Raw genomic sequence first — 22,214 nt, forward strand, 5'->3', positions numbered from 1 at the left:
CACAGCCGAGGGCACTGTGGCCTGGGGAGGAAGGCCTTGAGTGCACTCCTCAAGGCCTTGTCTCTGCAGGCCTGTCTCTGTAATGGGACGAGCCATCAGAGAAGAGGGTCTTGAGCTTTGTCATCCTGATCGCAGTGCTCCTCTTCACTGGCTTCCCTTCTCCCAGGTATTTTATAACAGTGCCTGCCCACTTTTCTACTTCGCTGGGGGATAGGGGTGGGGGGTGGAGCTTGTTTATTGCTCTGCAGTCACATGGCTTTCACTCTGATGTGAATGGGGAGGTCTTGAAGAAGATGGCAGGAGCAGGAAGCAGTGAACCCCTCCGCTTCACCCTTTCTTTCTTCTAGGTCTGTGTGGGTACCTTATGACTGTTCTCAGGTACTTTCCTCCCATGACCACATGCAACAAATCCATGTGGCCCTCCATGAGACCTGGTTGTTTGGAGAATAAAGAATTTGTCTGTAATGCCCAAGGCTCGAGTTTGATCCCTGGATCAGGAAGATCCCCTGGAGGAGGGCATGGCAACACACTCCAGTATTCTTGCCTGGAGAATTCCAAGGATAGAGGAGCCTGGCGGGCTACCATCCATGGGGTTGCAAAAGAGCTGGACGTGACTGAGCGACTCACATTTCCACTTTCTCCATGAGATGCCTGGTGGTGACGACAGGGACACTGGGGAAGACGAGCCAGGGAAAAGCAGCTAGAGGCCCAGGTACAAGACAGGTCACTTGGTTTCTGAGTAAGTCTTATGTGCCAGGTGCTGTGTTATGAATCTTAAATGGATCATCTTAATTAATTCTCACGATGGTCCTCAGAGACAGATTCTATTTTTATATTCTTTTTGTGTGTTCCAACAAAACTTTATTTATAAAGGCAGGCTAGATTTGACCCACGGGATACAGCTTGCAGATTAGGAAGTGCTTCCTAAATGTGCACAAATCACCTGGGAATCTCGTATACCATTTTAAAGGTGGGGAACTAGAAGGGATGAAGAGAACTGAGCTGAGTCAAGGTTACACAGCTAAAAGCAGCATGTTTAATTTCTCAAAATAGTTTTGCTGGGTGATTTACCTATTATTTATTTAACTCTCACAGAAATCACCTAGGGGAGATAGCATATAATATCATTCTTCAGAGAATGAATTTGGCTCGGTGAGATTAAAATGTTTATATAATAAACATCAGGGCCAGAATTCAAACAAGGCTTTGCTACAACAGCACACTGCCTCCCTTGTATTTGACCTGACTCACACTGTGGCCAGTCTAGATGAATGCAGATCTTTTATTTTTCTAGACTGCTAGTAAAGATAATTTCACACATTCTTTTGTAGATGTAGTGAAATAAGCAAATACTCTTGTGATAAAATCCCAAATAATCTGAAGACTGAAAACAGTCTGGCATGAGCATATCAGACTGAAAATCAGTTGGTTCAAACCCCTTCTTCCATGAAGGTAAATGGCAAGTGTATAGTATAATTCTCTTCTTGAGCTTCTTCAGAGATAAAGACTTCATAATCATAAAATTAAAAATCATATGACTGTAACTTATTTTTTCACACTATAGGAAAACAGGGAGTGCAATATCCTTTTCACTAACTATTTTTTGTATGTATGTTCTGTGTGTGTTAGATTTGAAGCATAAATTTTAAGAAGTATAATTTTTTTCTCTGTAAAGGTCTTATGCTTTTTTTAAAAGAAAATATTTATTTATTTGGCGGCACCAGGTCTTAGTTGTGGCATACAGGATCTAGTTCTATGTGTGACCAAGTCAAACCTGGGTCCCCTGCATTAGGAATACAGAATGTTCGCCACTAGACCACCAGGGAAGTCCCTAAAAGCATGTATTTTTAAAAGCAAATTTATATATCTTTTATTAGATAGTATCATGTCTTGTTTGGGAAAGGCCAGGGATGCAGTTATAGTTAAATGATTCAAAATTACTTTAAGAACATGTCAAGACACTGAGCTAATTTTGTGAGAGATAAAAGGACACATGAAAGTTGGTCCCTAACTTTAAGGATCTATTTGGGAAGTTCAATCTTGACACTCTCTGGTTCTTCCTAAAACATCATCCTACAACCTCTGACACCCTAATGCAATCAGATACAATTACACTATAGGGCAAATTAGTAACCACAATAATGAGAATGTTACCTCGAAGTTAATACATGCCATATCAAGCTTTCCTCACTGAAAAATACAGAAAAACTAAAACAAGAGACAATTATATAATTTATCAACTGATAGTTAGGTATTAGGATTCCTACAAGACTGATATACAGAGTACATCATGAGAAAGGCTGGGCTGGATGAAGCACAAGCTAGAATCAAGATTGCTGGGAGAAATATCAATAACCTCAGATATGCAGATGACACCACCCTTATGGCAAAAAGTGAAGAAGAACTCAAGAGCCTCTTGATGAAAGTGAAAGAGGAGAGTGAAGAAGTTGGCTTAAAGGTCAACATTCAGAAAACTAAGATCATGGCATCCGGTCCCATCACTACATGGCAAATAGATGGGGAAACAGTGGAAACTGGATGATTTTATTTTGGGGGGATCCAAAATCACTGCAGATGGTGACTGCAGCCATGAAATTAAAAGATGCTTACTTCTTGGAAGGAAAGTTATGACCAACCTAGACAGCATATTAAAAAGCAGAGACATTACTTGGCTGACTGAAGAACTGATGCTTTTGAACTGTAGTGTTGGAGAAGACTCTTGAGAGTCCCTTGGACTGCAAGGAGATCCAACCAGGCCATCCTAAAGGAAATCAGTCATGAATATTCATTGGAAGGACTGACGCTGAAGCTGAAACTCCAATACTTTGGCCACCTGATGAAAAGAGCTGACTCATTTGAAAAGACCCTGATGCTGGGAAAAATTGAGGCCAGGAGGAGAAGGGGACAACAGAGGATGAGATGGTTGGATGGCATCACCGACTCAATGGACATGAGTTTGGGTAAGCTCTGGGAGTTGGTGATGGACAGGGAGGCCTGGCATGCTGCACTTCATGGGTTTACAAAAAGTTGGATGAGACTGAGCGACTGAACTGAACTGACAAGACTGACAGTGTTATTACTGGATATATGCACTTACCCCATTTCTTCTATGTATGTGTATCTTATTTTTTGGCTCAGTTATGCTTTCTTATACCTCTTCTGAACCTTATTCTGTTATTTCATGATAAACATTTTATTTTGCATAAGATGCTTCACATTCTTACCCCAGGCACTAAAATACTAGCCATCTTTTTTCTTATTTTTAGTTTCCAAAGAGGACAAGTTCTAACAGGCATGCTTGTCCACATGAATTATTGATGAAATCAATTATTTTCCTGCCAATATTAAACACTGTGGTCCTGGTTAAAATGCTTAGCATGACTGTTATCTAAATTATACTAGTGATTTCTTTTAAAAGATCAAGCTGAGATATTTCTACATGAATAAGATAAAACATCTGCTGGAGTTTTAAGGTTTCAAATAAAAAATTAACTGTTTTCTCTTCACCACTAGAGGGAGAAGAGAAAGTGCAGGGTCAGTTGTCAAACAACTGTCAAGCAGCATGCAGGAAGTTTTTCAGAGAGAAAAGCAGTTAGTCTTTTGCACTGAAATCTTTCACGAAACACTATTTTCAGAGCCCTTGCATGTACTGCTTGACCCTGTTTAATATGCGCTGGCCAAAAGAATGAATGAATAAGCAACTAATTATATCTTAGATCCCCTGATTTTTAAATTTCTCTTTGAGATTTTCCTATATGAACATTTGGTTTTCAGGGATGGTCAACTTCTAGAGCCAGCAGTGTGGCCACTTAGGGTTTGTTTTCTGAAACATCAGCTAATTCTTATCAAGAGAAAGAGCAAGTGCAGGGACTAAACGTTTGTGTCCCCTCCCCTCAAATTCGTAAGTCATGCCCTAACCCTCAATGTGTGGATATTATAAGGTAGGGCTTTCTGGAGGTAATTAGGTTTAGATGAACCATGATGCATGCATGCTTAGTTGCTAAGTCATGTCTGACTCTTTTGTGACCCCATGGACTGTAGCCCTTCAGGCTCCTCTGTCCATGGGGATTCTCCAGGCAAAAATACTGGAGTGGGTTGCCATTTCCTTCTCCATGGGATCGTCCAGACTCAGGGAGTGAACCCACGTCTCCTGTGTCTCTTGCATTGCCAGGCAGATTCTTTACCACTGAGCCACCGGGAAAGCCCTGAGAAACCACCCGGGAAGCTCTGGGAAGGCCATGAGGGTGGATCCCCCATGAGGGGACTCAAACCCTTATAAGAAGATGAAGAACCACCTGAGCTCTTTCTCTGCCCCGTGAGAGCAGGACAGCCGTCGATAAGGCAGGAAGAGGGCCCCCACCATGACCTGACCAAGCTGGTGGCAGCCTTATGTCAGACTTCTCTGTCACCAGAACTGTGAGAAATAACTGCCTGCCATTGAAGCCACCCAATTTCGGTTAGTTTGTTATAGCAGCCTGAGTTTAGATACCAAGCACCCTACACGTTTGCTGCCTTGAGGAAAAATTTAAGAAGCACATATTGAGCACCATGTTTTAAGCCCCATAGGACACTGAAAGCAGTAATACCAGAAGTGATACATAAGACAGACTGAAGTAGGGAGTTAACAAGCTGAGGAGACAATGCTGCTGTATGAGACTAGGGGGGAAGCAGCTGGTACACTAGGGTCCCTGAGCCAAACTCAGCCTATGCTAGTTCTTGTATATAAAGTTTTATTGGGACACAGCTATGCTCACTCATTTATGTATTGCCTGGGGCTGCTTTTCTAACTGCAATGGTAGGTTAAGTAGTTGTCACACACTGTACAGCCCATAAATCTAAAAATATTTGCAATTTGGTCCCTTACAGGAAAAGTTTGTCAATTCCTGGTCTAGGGAAGGGGCAATAAAGGACTGAATTAAGGACATGCAGGGACTTAGCTGGCAGTGCAGTGGTTAAGACTTCACCTTCCATCGGAGAGGGTGCGGGTTCAATCCCTGGTCAGGGAGCTAAGACCCCACATGTCTTCCAATCAAAAACCCAAAACATAAAACAGAAGCAAAACTGTTATAAATTCAATAAGACTTTAAAAATTGTCCACATTAAAAAAAAATCTTTAAGAAAAAAAGGACATGTCAAGAGGAACAGAAAGAAAAGAAACAAATTGATAGCATATACATTAGCACACTTGGGATTAAAAAATTCCCATAGCCCATGATAAGTTCTGCCTTTACAACCCAGAGGAATTAGAAATCTGAAAGGTATTTGGCATAAAATTTGCTTGGCTATTAATGCTCTCACTATAAAAACAATTTAAGAGGTGTAAGTGCATCTCTTTGTCTTTACCTCCAACAAAAGATCAATCAGTGGAGTCTGCTTGCTGGCAGGCGTAAGACAGAGGTTGTCTATTATTAAGACCCGCATGAAGTCGAAAACAAATTTCTTAGCTGGGTGATTGGTCAGGTATGTCTTGACGCCCACGTTGCAGTACTCTGATTGGCTTCTGTTCATCCCTGTGTCTGCTGCAAAGGCTTTAAATTCTTCAGCTGGAGATCCAACTTCATCATCGAGATCAGTCACCTAATAAAATCAAGAGGAAACGTACCCTAGTCACATTTGATTTCATTTGGTATTTTTACTTCCATGTTTCCTAAAAACCAGACTGTAGCACCAACAGCATTTTGCTTCAACATTAACCTCCTATGAAGCTATTCAACACATTGCATAGTTCACTTGGCTTTACTCAGACACTCCTATCAGGGTGGTAATCGGGCACCATAGGGCATGATTACTCAACACATATTCTTTCTAATATCAAGCTACTGACTGGCTGCTAACCATATAACTGCTTTATGCTGAATTTTTATCTCTACTGTGGATAACTGCACTTGAAATAAATTAAATAATAAAACGAGAAGGACTATTTTATGTGCATATTACAAAACATACCTACTGAGAAGCCAAGTGTTACAGAAGTTCAGATAAAGATCTGGCATACTAACGATTGTACCCAAGGGCTGATCTATTTTTTAGGTTAAAAAAAAAGCAAATAAATGAAATAAAACAACAACGAAACTAGTACCAATTTTGAGTCGACAGAAAAAGAAAGGTCAAGAAGACAGATTATAAGATGCTGACAAGGAAAAAACACTGCGCTATTACTAAAATCCTGTTTTTACCAAAAATGTGGATTTTAAAGTTATAAACAAGCCACAGTATTAAGGTCATGTGCTATATTTGTCTTTCTCCTAAAAATTCCCACAATTTTTAGCATGAGTATTTATTTCATCTTTTTACATGAAGAAAAAAATTAGTATGAGGAAGGTACTTTCTTCCAGGGTCTAGAGTAAGTAGGAGAAAAAGGAGGAAACATCATGAAATTCTGAAGTCCCATGGAGGAATAATTGTCTTTTGGGTTTGTTTTAAAGGACAAAAGAAGTATTTATATGATACATGTATTAGCCGCTCAGTCATGTCCCACTCTGTGATCTCAATGACTGTAGTCCACTGTAGCCTGCCAGGCTCTTCTGTCCATGGGATTCTCCAGGCAAGAATACGGAGTGGGTTGTCATTTCCTTCTCCAGGGGATCTTCCTGATCTAGAGAGAGAACCTAGGTCTTCTGCATTGCAGGCAGATTCTTTACTGTCTGAGCCACCAGGGAAGCCCGTATGATATATGAGTAGTCTAATAACTTTCTACTAAGTTAGTGTAAAATATGAAAAATAACAGTTGAACAAAATGGAAAAAGTTGAACGGAAAGGACAAGCATGCATTTCATTTCTTATAAAGACAACCAAATCCTGTAATTAGTTTGTAAAGACTAAATCCAGGAGATGCCAAATTCCTGAGATAAATGAAGTGGAAATAAATCTGGTCCTATTAGAGCTCTGTAATCTGAGTTCACAACACTTCAGCTATTGCCACATATAATAAGAAATGGATCCACAGCTACATGAGGAGGAAAGTCACTCATGAGAGACTTACAAGAATATGGTAAATAAGAACAGGAAGTAGCGTTCACTGCTGAAATTTTAGGGAAGGCAGATGAAGGGTGTGTCTGGAGACAGACACTAGATAATGATGCGAGAGGTGGAGGAGAAAGTTACAAAAGTATAACTTAGTCAGAGGCTTAAAAGATTGGCCAAAAAAAAAAAAAAATCTGCTAATGATTGGAGCAGTCCAGTTTTGACATTTTCTTCCCCCTTTCCTACCATTTCTGAATAAGGGCGGATGTTGAAGGGGAAGACCGTGGCTGCCAGTGCACACAGGAAATCAGGGTTCATCCACATGGAGGCCAGGTCCGGGACATTGTGATACAAGTATCTGAAGAACTGCATCAGGGTCACAGGATACTCCCGGAGCCAAGATCCTTCTTCTTCTGATTGCCAAGGCTGCCAGGGGACAGGAGAGGAGACGGCACGTTAGAGTCACTGACATTGCTACAAGTTACTCACTACTCTTCTAAAACCTGATATACCGATGGTCCAGAACTCTCATAAACCATACACTGGGTAAACACACAGGCCAACAAATTGGGAAATAAGCTAAAACAAAGGCAACACCCCTAGAAACCTAGAGGATGTTTCCTCTATTCCCTGGGGTACTCATACTGGGCTTCTCTGATAGCTCAGATGGTAAAGAATCTGCCTGCAATGCAGGAGACCAGGGTTCAACCCCTGGGTCGGAAGATCCCCTGGAGAAAGGAATGGCAACCCACTCCAGTATGCATGCCTGGAGAATCCCATGGACAGAAGAGCCTGGTGGGCTACAGCCCATGGGGTCGCAAAGAGTCAGGCACAACTGAGTGACTGACACGGACTGGGGTACTCACAGCTCAGTAACTGGAGTCAACGGTTTTGATTATTCAGTGTTATCAGTATGAATGTGGTGGGTGCCAACCATGGCTGTATTGCCATCAAAGTCGCCCCATCCTCCATCGTGTCAGAGAGTAAGGAGTAAGATAAAATGCGGAAGTTACTTCACCTTTTGAGTCTCACACTGTCATATAAAAAATGAGAACAGTGTTCTTAACCATTATACAACTGTGATACTGTGATTTATAATAAGAAATATATATTTAGTCTTTGTCCCATTTCAGGCACAGAGATCCTCAAACTCTTGGCATTTCCTAAGTGATAAGAGTCATACATGTGTCTTTTTGCTCAAGATGGTGGTGGTGCTTTAGCAGCTATTCTCTCATTTCTCAAGACCAGCATTCCACGTGGGGACAAACATGCAGGCTTATGTCTTGACTTGGGCTGTGTCCAACTTTTGTGACCTGGCAGACGGTAGCCTGCCAGGCTCCTCTGTCCATGGGATTTCCCAGGCAAGAATACTGGGTTGGGGTGCCATTTTGTCCTCCTTTTGTTCATTATAAGGAGCCCTTTTCAACCACACTTGAATTTAGGCTGATGGGCTCTTGCCAGGGGAACCAACCAAGTGATTAGAAGGTTGGAAATTAACCTAATCTGCTCCTCCACAGCCTACAGGGAGGAAGAGTTCAATCACCAGTGACCAACGACTTTAATTAATGTCTGTGTAATGAAGCTCCATAAAAAGTCAAGATTCATGGGTTTCAGACAGCTTCCGGACTGGTGGGCACATGGAGGTGCTGGGAGAAGAGCAAGTCGGAGAAGGCATGGAGCTCCACTTCCCTCCCTACCTTGCCGTATGCCTCTCTTCCAGCTGGCTGTTCTGGAGTTAACCTTTTGTAATAAACTGGTAATCTGGCAAGTAAAATGTTTTCCTGAGACACAGGAACCTGTGATTTATAACTGGTAAGTCTGAAGCACAGGTAACAGCCTGGACTTCTGACTGGCATTTGAAGTGGGGCAGGATTGGTGGAGGTGGGGCAGGGGAGTATCTTATGATACTGAGCCCTTAACCTGTGGAACTGGATGCTCTATCCTGGCAGACAGTGTCAGAACTGAACTGAATGGTGGAACACCCAGGTAGTGGGGCAAAATCTTCTTTATACTTGGTGACTCAAAGTGTCAGAAGTAAAGCCGTGGTGTAGTAGAAGACGGAGTAAAAGAGACATACAGGAGTTTTCTTTTCCTTAAAAGCATTACCACAATAACAATGATGATGATGCTAAAAAAAGAAGACTCTATATGAAAAATGTTTATCTTCTGATACTGGCCCAGAGAGTCTTTTTTTTCAGCTTAGATTTTTATTATTGTTTATGAATAAAAACCAAAACCAGAATCCCAAAGCATTCTAAATTAACACATTTAATAGCAATGTTCTTTTCTTAGATTGCACAAGAACAGTTTTGACTAAAATCAGATTTTTCAGGTACTTGTAATCCAAAGAGTTTAGTTAATAATTCCTCTTACAATGTGATCCTAAATTTTGTAAAAAAAAAAAAAAAAAATTAAATCATTATTCCCAGCATTCCTGAGAGATATAAACATAAATTTTGTCACTTACTATTTCAATGCTTCATAGCTAAGTTAGAAATGACTAAAAGAAAATGAAAACACAAAGTAAAACTTGCACTGATAACATTTTGAGCCTCTAAATAGAAGTGATTTTAAAAGTTCAAGTAACATATTGTTGCAATTGCATGTAATACAGTATATTTATTATATAAATGTATACACTGAAATATGTGTTTTATAGCACTAACAGCATCAGTTAACACTTAATAAAGCTTGTATTCTATACCAGGTACACTTGTAAGCACTTTGTGTACATATTAACTCATAAATCCTCACAAGAGTCCTAAGAGGTAACCTTTATCCTCATTATCATTTCATACATAAGGAAGCTGAGGCACATGAGGTTAGTATGTCTGGAGGATCAGAGTTGGGATGTTGAATCCAACTCCTGAGTTCAGGATCTTAACAACTGCAGAGTCTGTCCTTACACTAAATAAAACAGAGGGGGTGAGGTTCCAGAGACCACGTAGTAAATAAAGACTTAGGTTACCAAAGGATTCCTCTATTATAAAGGAATCCCAGGCAGGAGGAATTACCAACAGGTGTCAGAGTCTCTGGGGACTTACTGAATTCAGCATGCTTCGGAGCATGCCCAATAACAAAAAAGCAGCTTCTGTGCACACATTATGGATAGACGAGACCACGGTTCCACTGGAGGCAGGAACTCCAAAGATAAAGGTCCAGATGGAATCTAAATCAAACTGCAGAGGTGAAAGTGAATCAGGATTAGGTACTGTCAATTTTTCTCGGTAGAGACCCTCACAAGTTCTAATGTTCTAAAATTTCTTTGAAATTAGTTTCTTTCAAAGTGAGCAATGAAGAGGAGATAGAGACTTAATGCTCTTCCCTCCTATGTTTTAAAACTCATTTTCACACTTATAAGACAAAGTGAATCTTATGCATCAGTGTCCTAGTTATCTATGTTAAAAACATCCTTTTCTTTTTTTTTCCTAAGGAAAATAATTAGCTAGGTGATGAAATTAAAGAATCAATGGCTTTAAGCAGGATCTCTTCAAAAAGCACAGTGAACTTCCTCCCCATACCCCACTCTCTGCAATGTTCTAATTCACTTTTAGATTACATATAGATTAAGATCTGACCAAATAAAAGTCAGTTTGAGGAGATTTATTCATAGTAGTTTTATATAACATTTTGACTATGGTGTCTGTAACCAAACTCTGCTTTGCTCATGCATCTGTAGCATGATTTAACATAAGGGTACAGACAGTGTTTTCTTTTAAAAGATTTTGTCGATTACTATGGCTGATTTGAATAGCATCTTGGGATTATTATGGAAGTGTAATTGAGTTTAAGACTAAATTCCTACATCTCTGCAGTGCTACAAACATAAGCTATATATAGATATCCACATAGTCTTAAGATTAGAAAATCAGGTAAAGACTTACTGTTTTCCTAATGTGGACATTACCTATCATTAAGAATTCAGAAACACTTTTCTAACCAGAATTTGCACTAAAAATCCTTTCATACCTACCCAATTTGTGGAATGCACATTACTTCCTTTGTTTTTAATTCTACAGAAATTAAATTATATTTCTAGATAAAATCACAGTACTCGAATTCTTTTGATCATCATTAAAATATCATCCAAAATCTTCCCATGTGTATAATCACACAGAATAATCATAAGGAGAAAAAGAACAACAGGAACACAGAACTTCTTTTTGGGAAAATTTTCTACAGTATTTTCAGATTTCTATGACCCCAGTCAAATCCCAAACGTGAGATAGGGATGGGACCAGTTGGTTTTTACTGTAATGAACTCAACACCCTGCAGTGAGTTTTTGGCAAATGTAATTACACTTACACCCGACTAGGTAATTCCTACCTGGCAACCCTGCTTACATCGGCTGCTGACGACAGGCACACTGACCTGCAGGTTCTCAGGCAGCTCACTAACGGGCTGCTGCAGAAACAATGCCATGAGGAGGAAATAGAGAGCAGGGACATTAGTGTGTTTAGGAAGGAATGACTGAAGAACCGGAAAGCCAGGAAAGTGACAAGCATCCCGGTTAATCTCCCTGACAGTTGATCGTCCGCCAGCACTCCTGCCCACATTGAATCCTAAGAGGAAATACAACAAGAAGGATGAAATTAGTCATTGATTACCATGTTACATTTACACAGAAAGGAGTAAGTCAGTATGTGACATTTCCATCTTGGACATTCATATTAACATAAGCAATTAACTACTTGACTTTGGAATTAATCTTCCAGTCAGTTGACTTTGGGAAACCTGTGTATTAGGATAGGGCTTCCCTGGTGGGTCAGAGAGCAAAGAATCTGCCTGCAATGCACCCAGATTCCATCCATGGGTTGGGAAGTTCCCCTTGAGAAGGGAATGGCTACCCACTCCAATATTCTTGCCCAGAGAATACCATGGACAGAGGAGCCTGGTGGGCTTCCAGTCCATGGAGTCACAAAGAGTTAGGTCTTAAAACATAGTTGAGGCAGTCAGATACAAGAGGTAAGATAAATTCTACTCATTAAAAGAATGACATCCAGGGACTTGGTTAAGACTCTGTGCTTCAAATGCAGGGGGAATGGGTTCGATCCCTGGTTGCAGAAGTAAGATCCCAGCTGCCAGGGGCAGTGTGTAGAGGGGAGGAGGTGGGGAAGGGGCATGGCCAAATAATTAAAGAAAAAAAGAAAAAGAAGAAAACACCAACCAAGAATGACCTCCAAAGAGCTCTAACATTCCTAAGAAGAAAGCAATATTTAAAAAGTAGCCAGATTGTAGGATACTACTAAAAATGTAACTTAAAAACACGATAGCCATTGTAGAGTTAGTATATTTCATTTGTCCTGAATATTATGAACTAATTAGCCTTAAATGACCTACAAATTTAGAGATAGGACAAAATAAATATACAAAATAATCTTTCCTTGCATAATCTGTAACTCTGCGGCAAAGTCTGCTGGCCAAGGGACAGCAAATCTGGGCCCACTGTGACTGTGGGTATCTGGACATCCAAAGTGTGTTCTAGAAGCACAGCTCTGCCAGGAGATAACTACTTATCTGTGTGGTTTATAGCACCAGCCTTTCCATCAATCCTGCTTCCTCTGTTACATAGGTAATTTGGGGAAATAACTCAATTAGTTCTTTCACCAACCCCACACCTAGTACACGCTCAGTACAGAAGGAATATTGGCTAGAGATTCAACGGAAAATTTTTACAAATAGCAACCAAAGATGAAAGACTGACTTTTACTCTGAAGCAATTTTTATTTCAATGAATATCCATGTTTCCCGCCAAATTCTTTTTTCTAAGACAAAGTAGCATATACTTGCTACTATTTAAAATAATGAAAGAGAAATTTGTGTCTAGATGGCTTTTTAAAGAGTCCAAATAAATTGCTCAGTGTGATACTAATTAATCCTCTGGAGTATATGTTCTTCTAATTAACAAAAAAGTTGTATAGCAATTTACCAAACTCTTCATATATCGTCTCATTTCTTAAACAATGAGCATGTGAGCAAGAAATTGCTATTATCCTTTTATCCTTTAATATAATGTGGAAAATATGCAATTTGTTCAGTCATGAAGTTAATGAGGGGTGGCACTAGGACCTGTGGCCCAATGGAGCCTGTGAAGTTACATGGTCTCCCTTGCGTGTGTGTGTTAAGTCGCTTCAGTACTGTCTGACTCTTTGCAATCCTATGGACTGTAGTCCACCAGGCTCCTCTGTCCCTGGGGCTCTTTAGGCAAGAATACTGGAGTTGGAGTGGGTTGCCATGCCCTCCTCCAGGGGATCTTCCTGACCCATAGATCAAACCCAAGTCTCTTCCATCTCCTGCATTGGCAGGTGGGATTTTTACCACTAGTGCCACCTGGGAAGCCCTGATCTCCCTTGGTCCTCTTAATAACATCACTACGTTCCAAAAAACCCAGCTGCATAAGGAATACTGGGTGATATTCATTTGCAGTAAATTCTAAATGAAATCATAAATATAAAAAAAGTCTGAGCCTTAAGATATCAAAAAACAAAGTGGTATTTTATACATTAAATAGAAAAATAAATTTTGATCAAACTATAGGTCCTAAATGAAAAGCAATGCTAGCATTTATTTTCCTTTCCAAATTTTCACACTCTATTTCTACCCTATAATTGATCTTAAGGAGTATCTAATATGTTTTTAACAACTGAGTATTAATTTAGATTTAAGCTATAGCTGATGTAGCTGGAGTTGGTGAAGGACAGGGAAGTCTGGTGAACTGCAGTCCATGGGGTTGCAAAGCGTCGGATGTGACTGAGTGACTGAACTGAACTGAATGAAGCTACAGCTACGTATGGAAGGTATTTTTATAAAGAAAAATGGACGAAAACTAATAAATGTGAGTAAAACATTCAAAAACATACTGTTCATCAGCTCAAAGAGAAACAGAATCCACTGAGATGGTATATCAATATATAGAGATAAATTTCTGTACACGTACTCAAGTATGTATGTATGTATCAGACAGATATTCAGAGAAAATGATATTAAATTGAGTTTAAATGAAACTTAAATACCTAGATTCCTCTTTTAGAACCAAAGTGGTATACGTAATGTACAGGCAGGTGTCAAGGAAGGACAAATAAGTTCTTAGACATGAAGTTTGGTTGGTCAGATCCTGATATTACTGAAGTGGTACAGGACAGAAAAAAACCCCACAGAACTGACAAAAGACAGATACCCAGAAATATTACTCTATGACTCAGAGACCTTATGTATTTAGCAGTCTTACTTTCCTAATTAGAGAGGAATTAATTCTTAATTTATACTCATTAGGTTTTCCTATAAAATATAACTTATATAACATAAAATACATATACTTGTGTCTGGAATCATGACAGTAAATGACATGACATATGTTAAAGAATTCTGCAAACCACAAAGTGCTAGGTGAAACCTGGGTGTTATTTTGGCTTCCAATGAGAAGCAGTGTTGTCAGTCAGCATTAAAAAAACTCCCACAGAATTCTACAGAACTCACACTGAATTATGCCTTTTGTTGTTTATTCTCTTAGTAGCTACTAGCTACCATTAAGGTCAATAAACTACATTTCTTGCTACAAAACTGTTGATAGAAGTCTCTATAATGATAATAATAAAAAATATTTATTTTAAAGGAGCTCATTTTCTTGAGAAATCATTTCACAGTGAATTTCTGAATTTGTTTCTTTATCACTCACAAAGTTCCTTCAGACATTTTTCACGTGTAAAATAACAAAAAAAATAAGTGTAAGCTCTTTCTTCCTACCATTTGTTTTAACATTTGACAGCACATGTTACACCAAGGTATTGATACTTTTACATTTTTTTCTTAACAGACAAATTACATATTAAAATCTGATCCCAAATTTTTCCATCTGACAAGGGTAAATAGTTATTCTTAGTGCTTACTGCAGAATATAATTATATATGATTTTAAATTGTAATGTCATAAACATAATCTTAAAATACCTTACAAACTAAATGACCATAATTTTCAATAAAAACATTGCATTAAATATGCATTTTACAAAATAAGATCATTAACATGAATAGGAATGTATATATTAGTTCACATGAATCTATATGGGAAACCATAATTTTCTATTATTATTTAAATGCTCAGTTCAATGTTGTAAACAGCGTAGAGTCAGTGAGCAGAGAGTAAGGAGCTTTGGCTGACATTCTGGTGAGCTTAAATCTTGAGTGGTAATATAACATAACTGTTAGAACCATGGGCTTTGGATGAGTGACTTGGACTCAGATTTTGACACTTCTTAGCTGACAAGTGACATTACCCCTATGCCTTGACTTCTCATCTGTAAAATGGGTATGACGGTATTTATATCTCATAGGGTTACTGTAAAGATAAGTTACTGTGAAAATGAAAAGTGAAACTGGCAAGGAATAAGCACACAAATTATTGATTGCTACTATTAATTACATTCTGATAATTTGTAAATTATTTACTTATAGGTCAGAAACTAAACAAAGAGAAATCATAAGAAAATTACTTGAGTTTTCACATCTTGATATCCTGTCTCTGACTTCAGTGTGACTTGCAATTAAAAAAATTTTTTTTTAAATTTTATGCTTTTTATTGTCATTAAAGTTCTTGACTCTTAATGGCTGTTAGATAAATCAAACAGTATAAGCTTACCTAAAATTTAAAAATACAACACAAAGCTCATTTCAAAGCAGCCCACTATAAAAGTCTCATACCTAATACAGTTCCGATCTTATTCGTTAAGACGGAATCTGTCTGCTCCAGCCAGCCTCCACCACTGAGTCCCTCCTTGAACTTGATGAGAATAGACTGATTGCTCAGTAGGACAACAAGAATCCTCATGGCTGCTGTGACTGTGGTAGAATGCAAGTGTTCTTCCATAAACATCATAATCCAGTCAAAACCCAGCGTCCTGACCAGCTCTTCACAAGCTCTATTCAGACAGATGGATTACACAAAACATTAATTTCAAGGATTGGGATTTCAAATTAAAAAGAAAACTGAGACCAGCTTTTGTTCTTGAGATACTATGAATTTCAGGGTTTAAAAAAGAAATCTATTAAAAGTCAGCAGCAAACAATATGTATGTATACTTATAGTTAATTCATGTAGCCGTATAGCACAAACCAACAACACTGTAAAGCAATTATAGTCCAATTAAAAAATAAAAACAAATCAAAGGCAAATCTTTCTTTTGTCTATAATGAATTAACTAGCAAAATCAACTATTACCATCAATTCTCAAAAGATTTTACTTACTGCAAATTAATGCTTGTCTTTTCTTTAGATGTGTAAACCAGTTTTAGTAAGATATCCAGAAGTCTGTTCCTCAAAAGTATAAGATTAGCAGATACAAGACCTCCAAACTCTTCTTCAGTTCCTGCAATGAAAAGAAATACATTAAATTGCCCTAGCAGGTAAACTAGGATAAAATATCCAACACTGGTCTAGGAAAAATCACTGAAATGTATCTTTCAGAAAACATTTTCTCTAGGAATACTTTCCACTACAATGAACACAAAAAAAGGGTTTATTAAACGTTTCTCTTTAAAATCATTAAAACTGTTCATTTACTTAGGTGCTCAGTGGTGTCTGACTCTTGGTGACCCTCTGTCCATGGGATTTTCCAGGCAAGAATACTGGAGTGGGTTGCCATTTCCTTCTCCAGGGAATCTTCCTGACGTAGGGATTGAACCAGGCTCTCCTGCATTGCAAGCAGATTCTTTACTGTCTGAGCCATCACGAAAGTTTATCTATAAAAGGGACAGTAAAGACTGTGAACCCTTTTTTATATTAATATTCCTTTCTTGTACTTACAGGGCAAAGTGATCAAATAAGGATCACATGAACAAAAATAGCAATGCAAATCCTTAATTTCTAGTTCCTTTTTAAATAGCTAATTTTTTCAAATTTAAAAATGAAAAGAGGAAGCATAAATCATTCAATAATTATAATACATAAAGGAAAGCTAGACTTAAATAGCACAGACTAGAGGGGAAGGCACAGAAATGTACCAGAGAACTTGGGGAAGGAAGGGAGGAAGGCAGGAAGCCTCTGGCTCTCAGTGGGTAGTCCTGGAAGCACAGGGCCTGGGATCCATGGCCGAATGTTCCAGGCCCAACTCTGCCACATCGAGCTGTAGGTTAATAAGTCACAATAAACATGACTTCGTTTCTCTAATATATAATTGAAGCTCAGGCTAAAATTGAACGACCAAGGTTATATGCTTTTACTTGCTTGGGCAAGGGACCATTTTCACCCTTAAACACTTGTCTTTTAAAATGCTAATTAAAAAAAATGCTAACTTAGTGCCTTAATCACTGGGGAGGGTGCTTTAAGTTTACCGAGGGGAACTCCAGATTCGCTCCCCTACTAGTAGGCAAACGACTGGTAATTTACAAATTGCCTTACTGAAGGCATACCACACAACTTACACTAAGGAATTACTTCCTTTCAGTTTTTTCTTTCGATAAAATGACAATCTACACAGAAATTAAGAATTCTCCTTGGTTTTTATGCCTAGTTTTTTCACTGTCAGTTATGTTTCCCCTAATTTTCAGATACAGTTTTAAACAATGAACTCAATGAAACTTTCAGGTTAACTTCTTCCCATTCAAACTGATGGTTTACTCCCCACTGCACTGCCCTTTCATGCTATTTATTTTATTTTGCATTAATTATTGTATCATTGTTCAGCATTATTTAAATCACTTGTTTGTAGGTATATCCTGAAGACTGTATAAACTATTTGAAAGAAAAAAATTATGGTTTTAATTTTTGGGAAACATACGTAAGACAGTCTAGTCCACACAAATAATTAATGTCATAGACTAACAAGACCTGCAAATCCTTTTGGCTTTCTCTAGTTTTTCAAATGGCAATGAATTGATAAGAAGAACACTAATCTAATCAGCTTGGCAGATCAAGAGAAATTTTCCTAATTTATACATCCCTGCTACTGTGCTTTTGTAAAAAACATTTTTTTTATAACACTAGCTGTAGTTACAGAATTCAATGATCAGCAAGAAATATGGAGACTACAGAAATATTTTTTCCTGTGTCTTTTTTAATACTTGAAATAAATTTGTTTTATACTTTCAAAGATTTTAAAGTACTCTCCTTTCTAATTCCTATTTACTTGGTTTATATTAATTCAGAACTTAGAAATAATCCTTGTATATTGAATTGATAGAACAACACAGTGGTTAAAAGCTTAGAATGTTGGTTTAGAGCTGTAGTTATTGATCTCAATGTCCAGTATGGAGACTAGAGAAATACTTTTCTTATATCATTTTTTAATACTTGAAATAAACATGTTACATAGGTCCACTAAGATTTTAACAGTAGTCTCCTTTCAATTCCTATTTACTCAGCTTATATTAATTCAGAACCTGGAAATAATCTTTGAATATATGGTAGAATAACGCAGGGGTTAAAAGCTTAGAATGCTGGTTTGGACTACTATAGTTTAAATGCTGTGATGTGATCTCAGTAAATTGCTTTTATTTAATCTTTCTAGACCTCAGTTTCCTCACTTTTTGTAAAACTGGTAATAACAGGACCCATTTCACAGGGTTGTTATAAGATTATATAGAGCAATTAAAATTGTCTGGAAAATACTAAGCACTAAACAAGCGTTACCCATTGATTTGATCTATATGCTTCTCACCCACTGCTACTTTGCTTTACCCAAAGAAATACCAGCTTTGTTCCAAATGAGTAGGAAGTACGTGGTTACCAGCTTTATATGTTCTGCTCTGTGATTTGCAGGAAGTCAGCCTCTCAAATCTCTTAGTTTCTCCTTTGAAAAACATAATTATACCACTTTCTCTTCTTACTCATGAAGCACCAGAGAGGCTGTGCTCTGAATGATATAGCCAGTTTGGAAGAGAACTCCCAGATGGATAGGGTTGTGAGAGTTTTAAAGGAACTCTTTTATGTGACATGACTGGGGAAGAATGTAACAGGATAATGATGTAAATAATGCTGAATAAATGTAAAATACTGTGAATTTAATCACAGGTTAATTTAAAAGGTCCTTTTAGTGTTTTCCAAGCACAACTCCCAATCTACAATACATGATAGGAAAAATACATTCGAGCAAGGGAAAAATATGCTTCAAAGGAGGAAAGTTTATTAAAAAAAAAGTGGTTGTCATTGGCTCAGGAATTACAACTTACAAAAATTTTGTTTTACACTTACATGATTCTAGTAAAATGTTCTCTCCTTCAATGATTATTAAATATTTAACAGGGAAATTAAAATAACAGCAATACAGATACAATTCATTTTAGTAAGAATCTGTGTTTCTGAAGATTTATATAAATTAAAAAAAAATAAGGTTCAAAAATTATACCGGAAGAATTTATTGTTTAAAGGAACATTGCTATAAATCTTGTAAAAATTGGAAAGATTTTATTTTTAAAGCAAATTCACACCCTTATTAAATTTGTAGGTAATTCTGTATTTCTGTGTATTGTGGAGGCTTGGTCTAAGACAATAAGTTCGTGAAAGATCAAGAAAAGTAATTCAACGAGAAAGGTAAAATAACAGTGTCATACAATTCAGGTCTAACTTGTGTCAGAAGAAGGCACAGTGGTTAGGTTCCAAGCTCCAGAACTGACTCACCAGTGTCAGGCTTCTCTTCGTGGTTTATTTCCATAACTACAAACTTCTCACAAACTGCAAAGGTTGGTAAAGTAGAAGAAATGAACTGGCCAAACCTTTTAATACAAGAAAAAGGAGGTTATGGATTTTATTTTTTCTCTCTTCAAAATAAACACAACACTAAGAAATAAAAAAATAAAGAAATGAAAACCAAGAGAACACTTCTTAGTTTAACTGATCTTTTATAGATTTTACGTGACTGTATTTCAGCTGCTTCCCCTAGAACTGTTGCAATTAACACCAGAACAATTAACATTAATATGCTATATTGTTTTAAAATACATACAGGGAAAAATAAACTTCATCAGAAATATGAGTCCTTTAATGCACCTATCCAAATTATTTCAAAAATTCACCAGTATGGTCTCAAATAAAAATGTCCTAACATTACCTATATGGATCTACTGTAGCCTAATAGTTAAGTCTGGGTTTTGAAAATACAGGTAAGATTAAAATCCTAGCTCTATCAGTTTTTAATCATGTTACTTGGGGCAAGTAGCTTAACCTCTCAGGGCTTTAATTTCTCAATCTGTAATGTAGAGAAAAATAAAAGCCTGGATAGGTTACAGTGAAAATTTTAGCAAAGTAATCATCATAATACCAGGATAAGACCTACATAAATATTACTACTAATAATGACAATCTCCAAATTAACCTTTCAACTCCAGTTTTAGATCTGTTGCCAAGTTAAAAAAAAAAATGCTTTCAAGGTAACTGAATATAAAGTGAGTGATTTACATGCTGCACCAATTGGAGACTACTTTACTGGGATTACCCTAGTCAGCGAGTGTGATGTCATCTGTAATACTTGAGCAGTAACATGACAAGAGGTGATTAAGTGCAGTTAAAAGCAATTTTCTATTTGGAAAATAACTTAGGTAGTTTTTTTCTCCCATTTCTAGCCAAGATGAGAATTCTCAAGTGCCTATTATAACTGCTCTACAGATACTCCATAAATGTGCCTGAAGCCATATTTCACATTAGCAGCAAAATAACACTCATGTTAAAGAAAAGGTATGAATATGCAACAATAACATACTATCATCAGTTTGGGTGATAAAGATCAAATACAAAAGACATGGCATGTCCACTGCAGATGTGTATGCATGTGCATATGTGTTCCTGCGCATACCCTTGAGAAGCAGCAAAGCCTGGTCTTGGAAGAGGGCTGGGGACCAGGAACTCCTACACTGAACACTTTTATGTCCAGGACAATCAGTCTCACTGAACTAATTCTCACACCCATTCTCCCAATATTCTATTAGTCACTAGTGGCAACAACTGGTTTGCATGATACATGCCTATTTTCCATGATCTACAAGTATCCTGAATAGTATTAACTTTGCAGGTATTATTCAGGCATAGGAAGCAATTACATTCACCTCAATCATCTTAATCTCATTGGTACTTTCAGTGAACAAACCAATGAACACAGAAGTTTTCACTACCTGAGTAGATCATTGCTGTTGGGGAAACCCTGCAGTAAGAAGCTCAGCACGTTACTAATAGCAGCAATGGTAGGCTGGGATAGAGACATATCTCGAAGAGTCAGTAGCAGCTTTGGGATTAGCTGGAATTCCCTCATCAACTTGGCATTCTTTGAAGCTTCACTGTAAGAGAAAGAAGATTTTATACACTGTACTGGCATCACTTCTGTAACTGAACAACTAACAATTTAGATATCAACCAATACCTGGACTCTGTGAGCAATTCAATAAAGTGTTCAAACAGGGAGAGATGAAGTTCATATGGAGCATGGAGCCAGACCTAAAATAAAAATGAAGAACAGTGGTGTATTTAGGGTTAAAAAATACCCCAAATCGCAACCCAATAAACACAAATGCAGTACATATAACTTATTCCACTTAGACAAATTAGATAAATTAATTGAATATAGCCACTTTCTTAGTTTTTATTTGCTGTCACACTATAAAACTGCTGTTATATGGGACTTCTGTTTCTGTTCATACAGAGATAACTGCTATGAAAATAACCCTCCTAGAGTAAACAACTAGAAAGGCAAGATCTACAGAAAATCTCTCTGGGCTCAATGACTGAATACTGTTAGTGAATACTGAATATAACATACTGAAGAGAATGATTACTGGATACAAAAACTGAATGGCAGGAATCCTGTGTAGGTCCAAAACTGGAAATAACTAATGCAAGGTAGCACCACAAACAATTCCTAAAACTCACAAAGGGCTGGGACTAGTCTGCACTCCCACCAACATGTGTAGAGACTTCAAATTCCATGAGAAGGTTGGGAAGAGGTCTCAGAAGTGTAATACCTTAGTAGGAGGGCTAAATAACCACTAAGGATGAATGAAAGTCCATTCAAACAAAGTTTAAAAAGATGTTTCAAAACTGCAATGCCAGAGCAAAGCCTCATTAAGAAAACAAAGTAAAATTTACCAATCAACAATGTAAAACTTAGCATCTGATCAACAGTTACCAAGTATGCAAATAAAAGGGAAAATATGAGTCATAAGTAAGAGAAAAAAAAATCATTACAAATAGGCCCAGAAATAACAGAGATGGTAGAATTATCGTGACCTCTTTTTTTTTTTTTTCTTTTTTAGTTGCACTGGGTTGTTGCTGT

General features: G+C 37.7%; 1 protein-coding gene across 1 annotated transcript in view; it reads right to left on the bottom strand.

Moving 5' to 3' along the window:
- Positions 1-22,214, bottom strand: part of WDFY3 (WD repeat and FYVE domain containing 3) — a 192,177-nt gene that overhangs the window by 76,209 nt on the left and 93,754 nt on the right. Inside the window, exons 25-33 of the mRNA XM_068975585.1 lie at positions 21,306-21,379; positions 21,061-21,222; positions 19,574-19,668; positions 16,205-16,325; positions 15,661-15,878; positions 11,291-11,526; positions 10,008-10,142; positions 7,210-7,389; positions 5,344-5,577 (exon numbers count right to left, since the gene is read on the bottom strand). Coding sequence (XP_068831686.1) covers positions 5,344-5,577; positions 7,210-7,389; positions 10,008-10,142; positions 11,291-11,526; positions 15,661-15,878; positions 16,205-16,325; positions 19,574-19,668; positions 21,061-21,222; positions 21,306-21,379 — 1,455 coding nt within the window. The remainder of the gene's footprint in view (positions 1-5,343; positions 5,578-7,209; positions 7,390-10,007; positions 10,143-11,290; positions 11,527-15,660; positions 15,879-16,204; positions 16,326-19,573; positions 19,669-21,060; positions 21,223-21,305; positions 21,380-22,214) is intronic.

This window comes from Capricornis sumatraensis, chromosome 7, assembly GCF_032405125.1.
Source record: "Capricornis sumatraensis isolate serow.1 chromosome 7, serow.2, whole genome shotgun sequence".
Taxonomy (NCBI): Eukaryota; Metazoa; Chordata; class Mammalia; order Artiodactyla; family Bovidae; genus Capricornis; species Capricornis sumatraensis.